This window comes from Miniopterus natalensis, chromosome 1 (assembly GCF_054644295.1).
Source record: "Miniopterus natalensis isolate mMinNat1 chromosome 1, mMinNat1.hap1, whole genome shotgun sequence".
Classification (NCBI taxonomy): Eukaryota; Metazoa; Chordata; class Mammalia; order Chiroptera; family Miniopteridae; genus Miniopterus; species Miniopterus natalensis.
In genome coordinates, this window is record NC_142081.1 from 49,303,781 (window position 1) to 49,320,352 (window position 16,572).

The 16,572-nt window shown below is 37.6% G+C and overlaps 1 protein-coding gene across 1 annotated transcript in view; it reads right to left on the reverse strand.

Annotated features, from left to right (window-relative positions):
* Positions 1-823: 823 nt before the first annotated feature.
* Positions 824-16,572, reverse strand: part of UNC13C (unc-13 homolog C) — a 460,865-nt gene continuing 445,116 nt past the window's right edge. Inside the window, exons 30-32 of the mRNA XM_087821385.1 lie at positions 6,807-6,899; positions 5,214-5,373; positions 824-2,673 (exon numbers count right to left, since the gene is read on the reverse strand). Of these exons, the coding sequence (XP_087677511.1) occupies positions 2,388-2,673; positions 5,214-5,373; positions 6,807-6,899 (539 nt within the window). The 3' untranslated portion in view covers positions 824-2,387. The remainder of the gene's footprint in view (positions 2,674-5,213; positions 5,374-6,806; positions 6,900-16,572) is intronic.

A 16,572-nucleotide genomic window follows, 5' to 3' on the forward strand; every position in this document is an offset into this window, starting at 1 on the left:
CTCCACTATGGCTTTAAGCACTTTATACACTTTATAATTTGCCCAAATTTGTTTCTTTAAGGACTTCTAATGAGAGGTTCATCTGTAGATGAATAACAGAGCTTTATCCTTGTGCATTTTATCTAGAATAAGATAAATTGCCCAACACTTTAATGGAGCCCATAGTTGAAAGATTGCTGTGAGCCTCAGAGTGATTACTAATTTGAGTATGTAAACACAGCGGGCTTTGTTCTGGAGACAAGAGAAATACTTGTCTTGGGAGAAAAAACAAAGACTGTAGAATTATAACTACTCCAATATTAGTACCTGTACTTTATGCTATTAATAAATTGACTCAATTTGTGCTGTCATTAGATATATATTTTATACAAAAAAGAAAATGAATAGATATAAACAAATACTGGAAAAAATACTTAGTTTAACATTTTTTTCAAGTGATCAATGCAAACCCCAAATGTCATTTATTCAAGTATGTCATGCTTTATGACATTAATGTGCTCCTAAAGAGCTCAAGTCAATGTTCTGTAAAATCATTATAAGATAAATCTAGAGTGAATCCTTCACTAAAATAATGAAACAGTTTGTCATGTTGCTTGTTTACATGATGAATGTTGAATTTTCTTACGGGTCTTAACAGTATTCAGAGACACACTGTGAGATACATCAGTTCTCACTTGTTTTCAGTGTCATTATCTTATCTTGTAGTGTGTAGCTGATTCCATGAATACAACTGGAAATTTTTTTTCAAATTCTAATGAGATATTAGAACCAAACAATGTGAAGATTATTCTAGCCAGTAAAAAACAAAACAAAACAAAAAAACTAAAAAAAAATACCGAAGTTTTTATTCCTAAATAATGATGTTGCATGAATTAAATAAGACGGCAGAAAATACAGTAAAGGGTTTCATGTGCTCAATATACATCCATTTATTAATGCATATGCCAGAGGATCACATTGTACTATGCATTTGGAGAAGTCATTAACAAAGCAATTGCCTAACAATTTAACATGAATTAGTGGATCTCAACTGGTCTTTGTTTTCACATCCAGTAGCAGAATGGTTCTGAGATTCATGATAATACTAATTTTGTTCTTAACATTATCAGACCAGCTTGTTCGCAAAACACAATCATTGTAACTAGTTCTTGTTTCTGCATGTATATGCTGTCCACTAACAGTTATGAGAGTAAGTTCAAAGTACTGTTCTACAGCCAAGTATTTAGATAGACTCTAAAAAGTCAAACCATAAAAATACAGAAAATGCAAATATTCATAAACAATTTCATATTCAAAATCCAACCTAGTTATGTACCATGTTGTATTGTTTTCCAATTTCATCTGATGCATCTTGGTCTTATAAATAACATAAATTACAAAATTATAAGCAATTTCTTCAGACTCTGCTTTACATTTTTCATTAAATAGATGAAGACAAGACTTTTTGCTCCAGTGCAATATATAGTAATGCTGTATTCAGTACAAATCGTTGAATATTTTTAAAAGAAAAAAAGCATTTAACTGATTACAGTGCTAAGTAATTAGGAGTTAGTCATAACTGTCAGAGGGAAAACACTTATCACAGGTAATTTTTTAAAACCTTCCATTCATGACTTTGTAAAGAATGAAATTTGATAAAGCCAAGACATAGTGCTAGATGGCAAATGCACCAACTTACCTTTTTAACAAATGCGATGTGACCTTGGCAGTTTTGAAGAACAAAGTTTTGTCAATATATCAAACATGGTTAACAAACTATTTAGCATTGCTTTGTATAAGTTTGCTTTAACAGCATTTCTTCACAGTGATATTTCAGAAAGGTTGGAAACTGGTCAGCATAAAATATTTCCCACCATTTCTATTTTAATTTGTATGCAAAAATCATCACAATATATCTGCAACTATAAAATTACAAATGCTCTCTAGTGGTGACTGCATTTCTAGTTATAATAGAAAAGGGCGTTTGTAAGACATCTACAATGAGGTAAGTCTAAATAAAACAGAATTTGAGTAACAAGTCCTTTCTGATCCATGGGCAATATAAACGAATTTAACAAAGACAACTAATAGATGAACTCAAAAGACTGTTATTTTCATATGCTTAATGGATGAAAAAAATGTTAATGAAATGAAATACACATTTAAAAAGATCTGGATATTTCACTTTGCATCATAAGTTTGGCACTTCATGGAACATCAATTTCCCAAAGACCAGGAATGGTATAAAAGTTCAGCAGGTTTCCCACATACCTTGCGCACATTGCACGTGAGTACTGGCAAACACTGAAAGGTAGTGAAATAAACATTCCCATGTATTTGCACATGCATGCAGTTGTCAGACAATTACAGTTTGTGGATTCTCGAAGATGGTGTCTGCGGTATTACTTTCAAGCACTCTCTTCAGCAGACCTTGTTTCAGACTTCAGCCTTACAAATTCTTTAGCCACATCATCGCTGGTCCTCTGAGAGAGTATTCTGAGAATAGTCAAACCGGTTTCATCCACAGAAACATTTTTCAAAAGGGGATACCATGCCCCAAAGCTTCCCTTTTCCGCTATGCTCTGTAGCTGAATGACTGTCATTCCGATAATTCGATCTTCTCGGGCGAAGCAGTAATCCTTAACTGAGAGGTGAAGTTCATAGGCCCCTGGGCGGTTTTCATTACCCAGAATGCTGTGCAGATTAAAATGATGAATTTTGAGCAAAAATTTTATTTCACCTAGTGATCAATACAGTTCTAAAAATACTGTCAAAAATGTTATACATTGCCCAGACTATTTTATTGGCAAGTGGAGTATCATTGCATTTTATTCTGATGCATTTATTCTTTAAATCTTACTTAGATTGTCTTTGTATAGCTGTTACTTGCAGTCTAACTTAAAAACTCCTTCTTTCCCTAGATAGAAATAGGAAATCCATCTAAATATGCTTTAGTGCTTGATATTGAGCCTATCAGTAGATGCTGGAATTAAAACATTATGTTGTATTTAACCATCAGAGGCAGGGTCTCCCCACTGATATAGAGGCAGGATGGGGTTGCTCGGGGTCATGGGAACTAGGCTTGGGCAAGGAGCATGTCTTGGAAGAATTTCTGTGCCAGTTCAACGTCAGTTATTACAACCTCCTTTCTTTACCTCAGGCTCCTGGATATGCTGTTCTATCTCGGAGCCTTTTCTCGGGGGAATGCACTGCACAGGCTATCAAGCACTATTTACAAGATGCTAAATTGGATACAAATCCCCAGAGTGAATTAGTTCCAGCAGAGCCTGGCACTTCAATGCCAGTTCCTTCACATGGCAACAGTTAGGCTTGTCAAGTGTGGGGTTGCGGGTGGCCTCTACTAATAACAACCCAAGACAACTTGTCAGTGCACCACTAAGCATAATGTAGAAGGCTGAGTGGTGATATGCTAAGAATAATTCTCCCCCAGCCTTTAATTCATCCTCAGATATCCCTGATTTTCTGATAAATGCATGTCTATTCCTCAGCAGAACAAGCTTCCACATCTCTTCTTTTTCCAAGTGATTTTTTTTTCCTCATCAAGCATTTTATCGACTCAAACTTCCCTCCCGTCTTTACCTGTCCCTAGGTCAGCTCATCTAGATTTATGGGATTAATTTCACGTATATGCAGATAATTCTCGTAATATTCAACTTTATATTTGATATTTCCTCTTGGGTGCCCAATAGGCATTTTCAAATCAATATATTTAAAACAAAATCTTTGATCTCTTTATTTCTTGTCCCTACTGTCCCATCTCAGTAAATCACTCTCTATCCAAATGATACCCTAAATCTACGGGGCATCCCTGATTTCGTTCAGTGTCAGATAACTTCCATTTGTCCCAACTGGATCTACTCTCCATCTTTCCTTTTGTAGTCTGTAATAGGATGCTGGCCTGGAAGGACTACAATAGAGTTTCTCTGTGTTCTGGCCTCCAGCTGATTTTGGCCAAAAGGGAGCCCCATCAGGAAATCAGAGGTATCAATAAGAGTAAGGTCAGAGTCTTTGTTTCTGGGTCCTTGCCTGTGAGGCTGCCTCAGGTGGGCTGTTTCCCTCCATGGAAGGCCACTGCTCTTTTTAAGGTGGCCGACTGCACATGAAATTTTCACTTCCCCAGTTTTAATAATAGCTCGTCCTCTCCTTCCTCAAGTCAGTAGGGGCAACAGACTGGCTACAATTAGCCCAGGTTACATCACTATTGCTTGTAGTTCCTCTACTTTTACATCTTTGTAAATAAGTCTGTCTTAAAACATCCTAAACTGAATGTTTTCAGGAACCTAATCACGTCCTCTTTCTTGTTCTAGCTCCAGTTCATGTTCCAGCTCCAGTCTACTGCAAGTTCTATAGAATCTACTTCCAGTACATATCCAGAATCTTACTACTGCTTACTGCCATTTCCCGCCTGGACTATTGCAAGAGCTTCTAACTTACCTTTGCCTATTTGGTCTTGCTTCCTTGTAATTTTTTCTCTATACAGCAAACAGAATAGTCATGTAAAGATGTAAATCAGATTGCTCACCCCCTCAGCTGAAAATCCTTCAAGGTCTCCTACTGAACTGAGAATGTAACCTAGGCTCCTTTACCCTGACTGCAAAGCTCTGGATTCTGACCCCCCCCCTTCAAATTCAGTTCACCTCACTCTTTTGCCTACTATATACTGCTTCTTAAATATGCCAGGTAGGATCCTGCCTTAGGGTCCTTGCGCTAGCAATTTTGCTTAGCCTGAAATGCTCTCAACACCCTTCTCTGCATGACTGCTTTTTATTTTTTCAGGTTTCACTTTAAAACTCACATGCGCAGAGAGGCTACCCAATCTGAGGAACCAAATAATCACTCTCTTACATCGCCCTGTTTTAATTCCCTGCATAATACTATCACAATAAGTTTTTGTTTGTGATTTTGTTTATCATACATTCCTCATCTCTAGAAAGTAACTTCCACGAGAGCAGAAATCCTATTATATAACCTCAATGCTTATAATATTGCCCGATCCATGGTAGGCACTGAACTGATACTGAGTGAATGGAAGGAACTAAAGACATAGCCTTTCCATCTGCCTGGGATCAGTGATGAACAAGAATACTAGAACCTATAGTGTTGTCTTTCCTTAGCCCAGCCCAGCCCCATTCCTGCCCTATTCCTGCCCTCAATAAGTGTAGTTATACAGTGGCTATTGCCTGGTTGAATCACTGAACTGGGTTATGACTTACAACTGAAATGTTTCATTGTACTTGGGTGACCAGGTGTTGCTTTTTGTCTTTGTGCCTTGTTTTCTCTTTTTGTCTCCAAGGTTGGGGCCCAGCATACAAACTTCCACAAAGGGGCGGAACATTGTGGTGGTCTGCCAGCTTAGGTTGTTAATAGCCATCACTAAAAACCAAAAAGGGAAAGGGGGACAGAGTGTTAGCAAATGAATGTATGGAATCTTTACCTGTTCCTTTGGTCCTTAGAATGAATTTTTGTTTTAAAAAATGATGTGTGAAGCTATAACTTGCATTTGATAGTGTCCTAACCCCAAGGACAAGAAAATATCCTTGAAGAAAAAATATTTTGCTCTCTGGAATGCACAGTTGATGGAGCTTCCAGCTCTTAGCTGTGTGGCATTGGCATGGCAAAAAGTTAGCTGTAATTGAAATATTTGTTACTAATCAAAAGTTATCACTCCTCTTATGCAGGTAAAAGCATGATTTTTTCATATTAATAATTGTCATTATGTTCATCATGAAATATTTAGAAAGTATACAGAAAATAGATTTAAAATCTATAATTTTTCAGAGGAAATATTTTGTTGTGTATGATTTCAATATTTAATTTTATATAGAATGGGATCATAACATATTGCAGTCTTATAAGTAGCTGTATTTTTTAAGTTCATCATGAGTATCTTTCTAATTCATTATATATTTTCCAACTGTAAATATTCCACCCTACATTTAACCAATCACCTATTGTCAAACAGTTTTCTAATTTCAGACTTCATAAATAATTCCTAAATGTACCTTCTCATATATTTACTTGGCTCATTCTCTAATGATGATGTTCTTAAGGAAGTGTCTTGTAACTAAAACAGCTAATGCAAAAGTTTTTGTTTGCTATACAGTGACAATATTTTAGGATACTGGCATGTATAGGCATGCACATTGTCTGTATGCTTACCTTTATTGTACATAATTATAGACTATAAAAGTGCTATTTTTATAATACAGGAATACATTAGGTAATGCAATTTTTAAATATATTAGAAAGCCATGGTTTTGATAAAGTGGATATTATTTAGAGTGTGGTTCTATTGAGCAAAATATTAACCATTAAATTTCATCTTTGAGATGACCCCTGCATTCAGATGGTGTTTTACAATATGAAACGAATAAATTAAACCACTCATTTAAAAAATCAAACCAGTTATTGAAAACTACATAGAAAAAGAATTAGGCAGCTTATGTGACTATTCAGAACATACTGACTTAACATCTAAAATTTGATTGACAAGTTATAGAGCCAACCATAGCACTAATTTTCAGCATATATCAGAGCATTAACCACAGAGAAAATGTTCAAAATATACAGTTTTGAAATGTAATCACCAATGTATTTAAACCATTTAGCTATTTCAAATTATATAGGTTAATTATCTGTGCCATTTGTTTTTAAACAAAAGTTCTGGTTCAGGAAGACATTCTAAACATGCCCTAAATTATTTAATATACATATTTAAAAACAGAGATAAAAATTACATTTTAATATTATTTTTGCAGAAATTAAAGTCTAATAAGCTGTCAGATCTATCTGGACCCGAAATATACCTTTTACAGTGACTTTATGCTCTCCAGTTCCTGGGGTGGTGGTGATGTCCACGTGAACAGATATCTGACCCACTGAATCTTTGGAGGAGCGACCTGCAAGTAAGAAGAAGTTTAGGGCCTGGACATCAACATTTTCTGCATGAGGGACTTTAAAGTGTTTCTTCCTAGAAATGAGTGGTACTTTTCATTAATAGCATACAATACATATTGATATGTGTTCACTAAATTAAATTTGTTGTATACAGGTTTGAGACTTATATGTAATCATATTTTGCCCATTGAGTTAAAATTTCATATGATCCTCAGCTATTGTGTTAAAGAACTTGCAGTTGCCTTTCTAGGCACTTAATAAAGCTCTATTCCTTGCTTATGTACAAAGAGGTGTCATTGCCTGTCATTCCTTTGTTAAGAGCTTTGCTACAATGTGCCATGCCAGAGCACCAGGGACACAAACATGGCTCTCTAGAGCATCTGCCCTCATGAGGCCCACAGTACGCCAGGAGACCAAGTTCTATGATATGTTTATAACATCTACTGATGGCATAAAAAGTAGTCAGATGTTTAGCATGTTGTATTGGAAAGTGCCTGTGATTTGGGGTCAGATAAACTTGAATTCAAATCAGTTATGCCAGTGGTGGCTCTATGATAAGAATACACTTTTTCTACAATCAGAAGCATACACTCTATCCTTTACCTTACCATCTAAAAAAATATATAAAGCTGTCCCTCATTTCTTAACATAACCTGCAATATCACAGCACTAACTAAAAAGTAAATGTTCAATGAGATTTTGCTTAAAATAAATTACTGAGCTGTTCACAAATAATTAAAACAGTAAAATATTTAAAACATTTTTAAAAAAGCACCTACCTGGCAGCATTGTGGTGAGAATAAAAATAGATAACTTTTTAAAATGTAGAATATTTTGTGCCTTCCTATATAACAGCTGTTATAAAGCCTATGTAATAGCAAATGGATCCAAGTTTATTATAACTCAATAACAAAATGTTTCAGTTATTAAACCCCTTGAACATTCATCCATAAAGCTCACATATAAAAATTATGTAAAGATCCATCGATATTACAGTTATCTATATCTAGATCAAAGACTCCAAGAAGACAACTTCTGAGTGACTGGAGCTCTTCCTAACAAATTCAGAATTCCTACTTTCTACCCCAAGACTTTCTGGGTCCAGTAGAATAGTGATGGCAGATTTTATAGCCCTCAAATATTTAATAGGAGAAACTGCTCCCCTCTATTAAAAACTGTCATTAACCAAGAACCTGGTAAAATGACTGTTTGTTTCATTATTACTGAAATCAGTTAATGAGAAAAGGCTTCTCAGCATCCTGAAAATGCATCCAGGTTGCAAAATTGCCTCTGGTATTGTACTAAGGTTTAAAGTCTGCTCAGTGCTTGGGTTTGTGGTTAGAACTTTTATGGGTGATCTTCATGTATTACTATAAGCAGTAATGTAGCAATAGCTGGTTTCTGCTAGTGTAAACATAAAAAAGTGATGTCAGGGCAGTTCTTGATATATACAGGATGTCCCCCAAAATTTATACACACTTCAGCAGCTGATAGCTCAATTGATGTTTCTTTTCAGGTTTAACCCAATGGAATTAATAATTATTCAAAGCGTGTATACATTTTTGGGACACCCTGTATACATATATATTGTTTTTGAGGAAAGCCTTCCATCAAACCACTCACCAGGTATTATTTCTTCACCTGAATTTCTAATTGCCAAGGTAATTTAAAGGCTTTAGTTGTGTTGTTACAGAATTTGAGAGATTTCTATGATGGAAAATATCTTTCTGTTTGGTGCCCTTTGTTATGGAGGAAAAATCTTAAGCTGTTTTAAAACAACTAACAGCTAAAGTAATGTTCCTAAAACCTTTTAAAAGGTGTTCTTTAAATGCACAGATGTAAGTTTTCCCCTTTCACAAACTGCTTTTCCGTAATCTTCCACTTGTACATCCTGTGTGTGTGTGTTTTCCAAAGAGATACGGACAGTTGCATTGGGAAGAAAAAACATTAAAAATCGCATTTATATACTCAGCAGTGCCTGAACACTTTTGTGAAACCTCCCGGGTGGAAACATTTACTAGACTCTCAAGTGCACATTTCCTTTTCTAACACAAAATGTGAAATTTACTGCTCAATCAAGGCAAACGTAGTCTTGAGAACTGACTGCTTAATGCGGCAAACCCTAAAAACATGGAATTAGGAAAGTAATAGAGTAGAAACAACTGGTTTAAAAGGGTTTATCATTACTAGAATTATTGCCATTGTCATGCTATTCATAGTTGTCACTTTCGAGTGCCAGGTTTGTGCTTCCGTGGCCTGGAGTTTATATTCCTCCCTAGCGCTACAGCACATCTTATTTTGCAGTTAATTATGCAGATGTCTTTCTTCCTAACTACATTCCATAATGGCAGGAGACCTCTATTAACGTAGTAATTCATACTTTTTATTGCTAATTCATACAATAAACTTGTAGTATTCTTTTGATATATATTAAGTGGCCAATTTATATTTATTGGTTGATTAAATAATCAAGCAGCCTCTTTTTGCATGGTGTTGATATGCCCGGATTCCAATTCCCACAGTTTAGTTCAATAATGCCTGTCTCCAAACCAGATGTTCAAATTTCAGTCAGCATGGTACATTAAATATGTATCATTGCATAAAATAAAAACTTTGCTGTTAGTATTTTAGTCCACAAGTCACTATGTAAATAAGAGATATGTATCACCAGCGACCAACCACAACACTTCTTTCAAAGTTTGTTGGTGACTGGTCACTGCTCATCTGTTCTGTTCACACACAACAGAGGACAAAAGGGCCACGTTGAGATGGGTAGGAGAGGCAGAGACACATTCTTGCCAAAAACACTACCCCTGGCACAGCAACCCACAATCGGGAAGGATTCCCCCCCCCGCCCTCGTGCAAACCACCAAACAGAAAAACAAACAAAAAACGGAGCTTCCCCCTTCCTGAAGAGCAAGGCATCTCCCACATCAGGCATCCCAACCCTTGGAATCTGCTTGCACCAGAGAGACAAGCCCCCAAAATGTCTGGCTCTGAAAATCGCCAGGCCAACAGAGCCTACACCTAGGAGAACCGTAGGGCTGCAGGGCCCAGAGATTCTGCCTTCAAGGGCTCACACACAGACTCACTCAACCTGGGACTCAGCACAAAAGCACCAGTTTGAAGAGAGCCTAGATCAGATGTGAAAAAGATTTTTTTGCTAACCTTAAAAGCTTCAAGAGGGGCAGAAGGCTTTTGAGACTCTCTAGGGATGTAGGTGCTGGCAGGAGCCATTCCCGTGCTCTCCTCCTACATTGCTAGTGCCAGCACTGGCGGGTGACATATTTGCACGCTTCCTCTAACCTGCTAGCTGGGGCGAGCAAGCAGCCCACTCCCAGGCTTTGTTCTCCTGAAAGGCCCCTCCTGGGGATGCAGGCAAGTGGCCCCCCAGAGGCAGTGGGCGAGCAGCCGGCCTACCCACCCTGACCCGCGCCTGCAGTCCCACCGACAGCAGCGGGTGTGCACAGGCCACACACAAGCATCCTGCGAGTGCCAGGCTCTGGCAGCCAGGTGATTGCTTTTCTAGGGAAAAAAACATATGCAAGTAATCAACAGAAAATGTTTGCAACAATTGCCATAGAGGGTTACTATCTGTAATGTACATCATACAGATTGATATACTCTAAGCTGCCAGTAAACAAATGAATAAAGGTCATAAACAGACAATTCACAAAAGGAGAAATTCAAGTAGTTAATAAATATTGAAAATATTTTAAAGTTTTTGTAATCAAATTAATGTGTACTGAAATAAAATACTTAGTATTACCTATTATACTAGCAAAGGTTTTACACAAATACAAACAACTCTAGAGATTTTGTGGAAAATCTAATATTCAAATCCACTTTCGATGAGAAAAAAGAACTAATTTTTAGTGGGAAAGCTACTTGGGTATTACGTGCTTTCTAAATATTCAGCTTTGGGTTCAGTAATTCCGTGATGGACTTCTATTCAAAATATAATTCTACATACAGAAATAGTTTACGTGGAAAAATGTATTTAAAATATTGAATATTAGACATAAAATATTTTATAATTGAGCAATAAATTTATAAATTATGAAATATCTATGTGGTTGAATATAAGCATAACATATTGACAAAAAGTTGATAATATTATATAAAGTACTTATGTTGAAGTGCTATATGAAAGGAATACATAATTGAATATAAAGTCCTGAAGTATTTAGCCCTAGCTGGTTTGTTTCAGTTGTTAGAGCATTGGCCTACGGACTGAAGGGTCCTGGGTTTGAATCCGACCAAGGGTATGTGCCTTGGTTTCAGGCTCAATCCCCAGCCCCAGTCGGGGTGTGTGCGGGAGGCAACCAATTGGTGTGTCCCTCTCACATCTATGTTTCTCTCTGTCTTTCTCTCTCCCTTCCCCTCTCTCTGAAAAGCAATGGAAAAAATATCCTTGGGTAAGGATAAAAAAATAAAATAAAATTCTGAAGTATTTAAAACAAATACAAGATGAATATAAAATTTAATTGTTCTGAGTTTTCCAATGTGTATATGTTACACCTTTATAATAAATATTAATAAACCTAGTTAAAAAATGTTTTAAAACTTGTATCAAGAGAGTTTGATTTAATATTGGCCAAACCACATAATTTAATAAATTAAAATTTTAAACTACTGATTCTAGAAGTTTGAAACAATATAGCCATATATTTTTACAGAAGATTTTGATAGATTATAAATAGCATCTTTCGCGAGTCCTATAAATTTCTACAGAGATTAATTCAGAAATATTTTTTAAAACTCAACCAGCCTTCACATTGAACTTTGATTTCTTTAGATGTTGCCTTATTTCTCATTTTTAATCATTGAAATTCTTGAGTGTATTGTCCATACTTGCTCACTTCTTTCTCATTTAGTTTTCTGTCATCTCATTTTGCAGCATAATTTCTCTCTTATGCCCTCGACTGTATCCTTTCCCACTAGCCTTCCTTTCATACATATTCAAATACTACCCCCTTCCAAGCTCTGCCATCTTTACGTGGCTTTTGCAGTTCCTCTAGTCTCCACTGTTTGCTGTCACTTCTGTGTTCCTATGCCACCCGTCTTGGCACTTACTAATATTCTGCCTCATCATGTGTTGCTGTGTTTTTTTCCTACTGATCAAACTTTATTGCATCACAAGGTTACACCAAGATTAAAATAGCTGCAGTGGCCCAGCCAGTGTGGCTCAGCAGTTGAGCATCAACCTATGATCCAGGAGATCGCGGTTCGATTCCCGGTCAGGGCACATGCCCAGGTTGTGGGCTCCATCCCCAGTAGGGGGCGTGCAGAGGCAGCCGATCAATGATGCCTCTCTCATCATTGATGTTTCTCTCTCTCTCTCCCTCGCTCTGAAATCAATAAAGATATATTAAGAAATAAAAATAAATAAAATAGCTACAATGTTAAATTTAAAAAACAATATCCACAGTCTGACAAAGCTAGTAGGATAATGTTAATTGGGACCTAAGTTTTGGAGATGCAACATAGTCATGAGGAAGTGTGCATAGAAGGTAAGAACGCGGTCTCTAAGCTGTATTGTCTGGATTTGAATTCATGCTCCACCACACAGTAGCTGAGTAACCTTGGGCAAGTTACTTAGTCTCTCTGTGCTTCAATTACCTCATTTGTAAAGCAGGAATAATAGAGGTACCCAACTCATTCAAGTGTTGTAATGATAAAATGAGTTATCACCTGCAAGAAACTTATTAAAAGTACCTGGCACAGAGACAGTCTTTCATATTGTTGTTGTTATTACAATATTAAACTCTTGATCTCCTTTGACCTAGCAATTTGTTTTCTGTGAGTCTGTCATACAGAAATACTTACATAAATACACAAAGACATATATAACTTAAGATGTTAACGGCAACATTTTTATCATGGTTAATTAGCTATAATCTATTTATAAGTAGTAAAATAGTATATCATCATATATGTTATGATGAAATATTATAAATCCACATTAAAAAAGTAAAGGAAATCTATAAGATATGAAATGATGTGTATAAAAGATCAAATAGTCCAACAGTATGCATGTTATCCAATTTTTGGGTGGGGGTAGAAGAAGGTAAGTTTTATGTGTGTGATTGATGGTCTGGGAGAATGAAGTTGAAAGTACACACAGCAGGGATGGAATCAGCTGAGTGTTTTAGCTTTTCCATTGTACACTTTCATATTATCTGATTGGATTTTGGTGAGCATTTACCACTTGTTAATTAAAATGTTTAAATATTCGAAAAGAACCAGAAGATTAGAGTAGGAAAATAGGGATAATGAGTTCAGTTCAAGATATAACACCCTGTGCTTTCCCTCTCTGAGAGAATACACACTGCGAGGACGTGGCTGTCATTCTGACCGGGGTGCTATCTGCCCCTCCCCGCAGATACCACAAACAAATTGCTGAATGCAGCATGTGATCAAGTAATTAATGCATCGGGAGGAAGCTTGGTAATGTGCACTGATGGGAAGGTGGAGCAGTGTCCACAGTGATCCGGTAATAGATACCTGGGTGACAGCAGAACACAACTGATTTCCTCAGATAACCAGTCAAGAATGCTCACCCAGCAGAATGCTCTCAGGGAGCAGCAGCAAAAGCCTAAAAAAATTAGCTCTGTTACAGACAACGCCACAAACAGATCCAAGAGATGATTGCAGTTAGCAACAGTGAGTCCCCGGGTCAGAGCTTTGGCTGAGAGATCATTGAATACCAAAGACTTCATTGCAAGCCCAAAACTGAAGAACCAGAGGCTAGTGTAGAAATGGTAAAATGCAGTTCTCACATCACTCTGAGGCAGCTACTCTGCAGGAGGCGGGCATGCACAAATTCACTGCCCGGCAGAAGAGGTGTCGGAGCTTGGTAAGAGCCTATTGCTCTGACATTTTAATCAACAACAGGTCTAATCTAATCTAATTTAGCAAGGACAACATAACAACATGGAAAGAACTGTTATGGGCAGAATGGATAACATTTGTGAGAAGAGAAACAGAGGATAGATATGCTTCTACTTCCCTGCATATGTAGGGAACATGTATTGCTGTGTTCCCTGGAAACATGCTGCATGAGAACCTTCTCTTTTCCTTCTTGTCTTTTGTTTATTTATCTACTTTGCTTATTGATATATTTGGTTATTAATATATTTAACTTGCCACGTTGCTAGCAAAGCAGTGAAGCCCTGGAGCCACACAAGTCTGACCAGTTCCTGCTCTGATCTAGCTGAATCCTAGTTGACTGAAACCATCACTGAGTCATTTATTCATTCACTCAGGCATCCATCAACCACCTACTGGGCTCCTACCTCTCCGGCACTAAAGGTGGCTTAAGACCCTGATTTCCACCCTTCCGATTGTACATTAGAAACACCTGAGGACTTTAAAAAACATATAGATATGAGCTTCATTCTGGGCCTATTAGATTAGAATCTCTGGGGTGGAGCTCCAGCATTTGTACATTTTAAAATTCTGCAGGTGTCTGGATATGCTGCCAAGGATAGGAGCTACAGGCATAGTGGCTCCCAGACAACACACGCAAACCTTTGTAGAAGCTCATAGGCTCACAGAGCGGTAGGGAAGTAGACGGGCACTCACCATCCAGGGGGATGTGTGCTATGATAGGGAAGGTAGGGAGCTTGGGCAGCACATAGGAGAAGCACATACTGGAGACCAGGGGTGGACTTGCCCAGTGTCAGGGAGAGCTTCCTCTGGGCCTGGGGCCAGGGTTGACCCTCAAAGACCAATTTCAGTGATCCCACTCTGCATCGCTGAAGTAGCCCTTTTCCTAAAGTGGCCCTCTCGGCTCTCAGCCACTTGATCTAGACCTGGACTGAGTAGGCTGTCTTGCTGTCAGGCACAGGATGTGGATTATCAGACCCTTCCCTAGGGCCACTGTTTACTTGTGCCCCTGCCCCCCAATAGCCTCTCCCTACCTAGTATTTCCTGTGGCCTGTGTCTAAGGCAGTGGCTCCTAACCCCCAGCTGGAAACAAAACCCTGACAATGTCCCCTGCTGATGTACCATCCTTTGGAGATGAGAGAATTACTTATCTCAACATAGAGAACAAAGCTGTTTTAAGGTAGGCCTGGGTTCAGGTCATTTATTAATTAGGCTTTAGCCTCTACTTTTTCTTAAAGCATAGGGAGGACTCTGTTTTGTTTGATTTTTCGCATGTCATCTATTATAATGACATTTCTCTTCAATGGCCTTTCAGAATAATAGCATCTGTGAGCAGCTCAGTATCTTCCAGGATGTTGCTGCCACAGGGCTGCCCTGTGCTGGCCCTGGAAGATACTGAATGGAAATATTATCCCACCAGAAATAACATGGTCTTAAGAGGAATTGCTGACTTCAGAAAGATCAGAGGGGAGTCCACCCTCACAGGAGTGGCCTCTTAAGGACAGAGATATCAGTGATCCCAAAAAACTTATACCAAATAAGGTGTTACAAGAAAATCTGTACCTAAACCTGGAGTTGTTGCCACTGCGACTTTTCTGGTTTAAGAATAAATGCAATTTAAAGCTTTTAGTTATTTTTTTCTTTTTAATCAGAAATAACTTAGATGTGTTAGATGTGTTAGATGCCTGGTGAAGTACAGTTTAGTTCACCTATGTGATGGGAAATTATACATTCTATAAAACTCATACTTTCAGAAATTTTTAAATGACACCTGAAGGTGTTACATTATATCATGTTTTTGGAAAAAATCAGGCCATACTATGATATACAATATGGTATATACAATGCCAGGACATGATGACAATGGGGGCCGATGAAGAAAAGGCTGACTTTATAAAGAGATGAGCAGGGGTACAATTCTCAGATCAATAAACTAAGAGTTTAAGCATCAGAAACAGATCAAAGGCCTGGATACCTGGGTATCAGGCATCTTTGGCCAGAGGATATCTAAGGATCTATGAGTAGTGGGAATGAGCACTTAGATTTTGGTAATGAGGATAGTGGAAGTGTTGTATTCCGGAAGGCAGGTAGAGAAAAGTCACGCTTAGGGGTGAGCTTTTAAGAAGGTCTATTTAAACAAAGAAATTCTCTACATCCTAACTGTCCATGTGTGGGGTGGAAATGGTTATAGATCTGAACTAGAATATTAGCAACTGAAATAATTTCTATATATGGGGATGAATGAACCTACAAACAGGGTTCAAGCAGCAATTTAATTATGGAATAATAAACAATCAGACTATATATATCTCAATATATGGAATAAGTATGTTCTCTCAGAGTTGCCAATAAAGTGATTTTCTAAATATTGAATAGTTTTCTTATAAAAATTCAAAAATCGATTCCTTCAACAATACGTAGAATATGATAAAATAAATCACACAGAAGTCTTTGAAGATGGCTAAGATAGTGGGAGCCTAATTTTGGATCTTCCTAAATCTACATAAAGACACACAGAGCAACTACTTAGTGAAAAAAAAAAAAAACACCAGGAAACCATTTGCCATGAAACAGGTGCCAAGGTAGCCCCATGAACCCCTAAATATGAGGATGCAAGAGGCACCACCAACAGCCACAAGACTTCTGTGTAACTGGTGTCTGTGTGGGAGAAAGCACGGGGACATCTGACAGACTTGAGAATCAGAGAACCCCAAATTAGCCAACTAAAAGGTACCGAGGACCAATTTGAGATAACAGCTGGTCCTCCCAGCCAAGAACAGGCGA